The sequence below is a fragment of the Chenopodium album genome, chromosome 10 (genome assembly GCF_948465745.1).
Source record: "Chenopodium album chromosome 10, dcCheAlbu1.1, whole genome shotgun sequence".
Lineage (NCBI taxonomy): Eukaryota > Viridiplantae > Streptophyta > Magnoliopsida > Caryophyllales > Amaranthaceae > Chenopodium > Chenopodium album.
In genome coordinates, this window is record NC_137843.1 from 13,101,272 (window position 1) to 13,105,325 (window position 4,054).

Sequence of the window (4,054 nt, forward strand, 5' to 3'; positions counted from 1 at the left end):
CTCAATTATCAATGCTAATCACATTAGGATTTAAAAGAACCTTCTAGAAGATTCTAGAAGACTATAGTCAATCCTAATTGCATTAGGAATCATAAATCATAATGGGCCCTCCTCTACATCATTGGGCCGCATATAAAGGTCAAACCGGGCCCAGTTTAGTATTTTGGTCATAACTTCCTCATTATTCATCGGAATTGGGCTTATAATATATCGTTGGAAAGGTCTTTTCAAGCCCCATCCAACTACACTATTATTGGACCCATATCATGGACCAAAATAAACTGGAATGCACGTTTTTCATAAATAGGGTAAGAAAAGAAATATTTTCAAAAACAGAAAGAAGAGATATTTTAATAAAAACATCCTCATCACTAGAATTTTCACACTTTCGCTTCGTTCGATAATCAAATGACGTGAAAGGTATTCATCACTGGGTTTGGTTTTTGAAGAGAGTCCACCTTATTCGCAATACCACTCGGCAACTCAAAGTAGCTGAGAACATGAGAGGCAATTGCAATGAGCACAGAGTTGATTAAAATCAATTTTTGTGGCTGAGAAAGACTGATCGCATTCCAACTCGTCAACCTTTTACCAATGTTATTGACCATGAACTAAAAGGAGGAAGATTTGCGGGCACCAAGTCAAAAGGGACTCCAAGGTGTGACGTAAACTGGTCAACCTTGGCCATGCCCAAAATACCTTTGAACAAGGTTTGCAAGGGGAGCGGGGTATTAGGGCTAACTTTAAAGTATGACTTGGAAAGATTAATTTGTTGGCCCGAAATGTTGCTGAACTTGTGAATAACTGCTGCAATGGCATGGGTACTGTGAACGTTGGATTTGTAGAACAATAAGGCGTCGTCAGCAAACCTTGTTGAGAAATAGATGGGCCTCTAAGTCCTAGCTTTATACCATCGAAAAGCCGCATGTCACAATCCTACTGTAACATCCTTGACAGAACATCCATAAAAAAAAGGAAGAGGTAAGGGGATAACAGGTCACCCTAACGTAACCCACAGCTAGGTCTAAACTGTTCACTCATCTCCCCATCCAGTAAAACTTTGTAAGACACCGTCGAGATGCACTGAGCGATCATCTGTAACCAAGTGGAAGGAAAACCGTACCATTGTAGAACTCGATTCAGAAACACCCAATTAACCTTGTCATACGCCTTGCTCATGTCGATCTTGACCGCTGCCAAGTAGTCATACCCTGTAGTCCTCTTGTTTATTTTGTCCAAAACTTCATGGCTTAGAAGAATATTGTCTGTCATTTGTCTCCCAGAAATAAAAGCATGCTGTAACAAAGAGATTAGATCTGGCAAAGCTCTCTTCATAGATTTACCATACATTTTGAGATGCACTTGTAAACCGTGTTACACAGACTAATAAGGTGAAAATGCGCTGTTGTTTCCGGGACATCAATATTCGGGATCATAACCAGGATGGAATGATTCCATTCCTTTAGCAAGTAACCGATGGAAAAAAAGCTCTGGATAGCTAGAACCACCTCACTTCCCACCTTATCCCAGTGCTTTTTGAAGAAGAAGCTGTGAAACCATCAGGGCTAGGGCTTTTATCTCCATTGAGCTAAACATAGTCATTCGTACCTCCTCAGCTGTAACTGGTTTAGATAAAAGCGCCAGCTGGCGACTATTCAAGGTTGGGATATTAAGTTCCCGTAATAGCATGTTCGTTGCAGCATTTGTATCTAAATCCTGCATAGGGCATAACACCATTTTCATCAAGTCCACAACCAAGTCCCTGACTTGATCTTTATCCTCTAGCCACATACCCGCATCATTCTGAAGAGTATGAATCAAATTCTTCTTCTACCGTATTTTCACCCTTGAGTACAAAAGGGAGGTAGGGAGATCTCCCGATGCAACCCAATTTTCTTTCATTTGTTGTTGCCAAAATGCGACACTTAAGGATGCAGAAGTCATAATCGTGTCCATATTTGTGACTAAGATTGAGCAGTTGGTAGGTCCTCTGCTGACCTGCCCTGCGTAGCCATCTTTGTTGTCAACAATTTACAGTTAACCCCCAGAGCTTAGTGTTTTGTAAACACTAGTGACGTATTTGGTTCCTAGTTGTGACCTGTTTTCTAGAGACATAGAACATCGGAGAGCCCACAACAGGTGTATTCCACGTCTGTGAGACAATGGAGCTAATCACTACAAAATCCAGGCACCAATTATCTACCTGATAAGGTCTATTGCTTTGTTTCCGAATGACTTCATTAGTAAAAATAATGGCTGCATGATCAGAGGCTACCACTGGTTGGTTAATAATCCTGCTTTTTAGAAAATGAAAAAACCAATCATTTGACATATAACCCCTATCCAGGCGTTTCGAAACCAGGCCATTGCTAAGTTGTTTATTCGTCCAAGAAAACCTAGGACCGGAAAAAGGGACATCTAAAAGTTGATTGCCAACTTCCAGTTTGTGAATACCTCACTGCCTCTAATGTGCATGGTCCCTCCCATAATATCCTCAAGCAATTCAACCTGATTAAAGTCTCCTTAAATGATGCTATTCGGGAATTGTTGAATTTGCCTAACTTAGCTTTATATTCCATTTATTTCCTATCTCGTTTCTTTTATTTAAGCTTCACCTTGCACACAGGCAATAATGCAAAATTGCACAATTCTAATAGAACGCGTCGCCGCTTACTAATGAAAAGACAAACGGTGAAAAACAAAGGACAAATAAAAGAGCAATATCATCCTAAATTAAACAAACAAGATATTTTGTACCGTGTGCTCTAAGTTCATCTTAAGATATGCATGGACCTACAAAGCACGTATTTTCACATTTTATTTTTATTGTCCTTTTGTGCTTATGTTTTTGTACTAAAATTTACTATTTTCACTAAATTTGTAGGAATATAAGTAATTATATTACCTTTGATAATTACCCTTCATAAATAATCATTTGACCAAACTGTACATTTCACCAACCCTATATAAAACCATGTCATTAACAAAGTATTGGCCTAAAGAGTAGGAGATGGCTCAAGTGGCTAGAGCTTTCATCCTAATTATTCGAGAAGATTTTAGGATCGATTTTCATCATCTTATCTTAGATTCGCTAAACAGCTAAAACTAAAAAATTATTGGTTTATTGATAAGGAAATAAATTATTTACTTAGACATTTATTGGCCTGGGGGTTTATTTCTATTATTAGAAACTATTTAAATTAAAGGTGGAAATCCTCTTATCTTTAATTTCATCCTTACTTTTATTTATAAGTGTCTAATTCACTAATTCAAGTTTGATTAACAAGTGAGAGGTTCCTAACTAGTTGATATTTCTTCTTACTTACCAAACAATATATGTACACATATAAAAATTCTTCAACGGCCATAAAAGTGAAAATTCCAACACAAGCTAATAAGTTACACATCCCCCTTCATAATAGCAAATTATGGAAGCTCAAATCTCAAATAAAAAATTTCATCATGCAATAGTTTTTCCCTTACCACTTCAAGGCCACTTAAATCCAGTAGTTAACTTCTCCCTTAAACTTGCTTCATCAAAAAACTTCACCATAAATTTCTTAACTTTTGAATTCCTCCACCAAATCACACAAGCCCACCCGGGCAAGGGTGATGATTTTGTAGGTTGGTGTTTGCATGGTGGTATGTTTGATTTAGTGGATAAGGAAATTGAGAACTTGTTGATGATAGTAGTAATGAACCCAATAAGCAGCAACTCAAGCACAAGTCAGAAATAGCTTAATGATCACCAGAGCACAGGGTGTCAGCTACTACTAGACCTTTCTGGATGTTTCTAGAGGAAGTTTGTTATTTCCTCTTCCTAGTTATTTGCTGATGTGGCATAGGTTGTTACAATCTGTAACAAACTTAGATTCTTTCTTTATTTTTAGACAGTCTCCCTATATATATTAATTAGTCTACCCCTTGTATTTTATTCATTCAATTTTCTTAAGATCAATAAAATTGCTCTGAAAGTTTACTTAACTTTGCTTATTCCTCAAGCTTTCTTTGAGTATTTCAATGGATTCTCTGATTTTTTCATGGTATCAAAGTC

At 37.4% G+C, this 4,054-nt stretch overlaps 1 protein-coding gene across 1 annotated transcript; it reads right to left on the reverse strand.

Annotated features, from left to right (window-relative positions):
• Positions 1 to 1,002: 1,002 nt before the first annotated feature.
• LOC145564846 (uncharacterized) lies at positions 1,003 to 1,350 on the reverse strand. Its single transcript, XM_081625023.1, has one exon. The coding sequence runs from the start codon at positions 1,348 to 1,350 to the stop codon at positions 1,003 to 1,005; it is 348 nt and encodes a 115-aa protein (XP_081481149.1).
• Positions 1,351 to 4,054: the final 2,704 nt, after the last annotated feature.

Coding starts and splice junctions, on each gene's coding strand:
- LOC145564846 (XM_081625023.1), bottom strand. CDS start 1,350: ATGTATGGTAAATCTATGAAGAGAGCTTTGCCAGATCTAATCTCTTTG.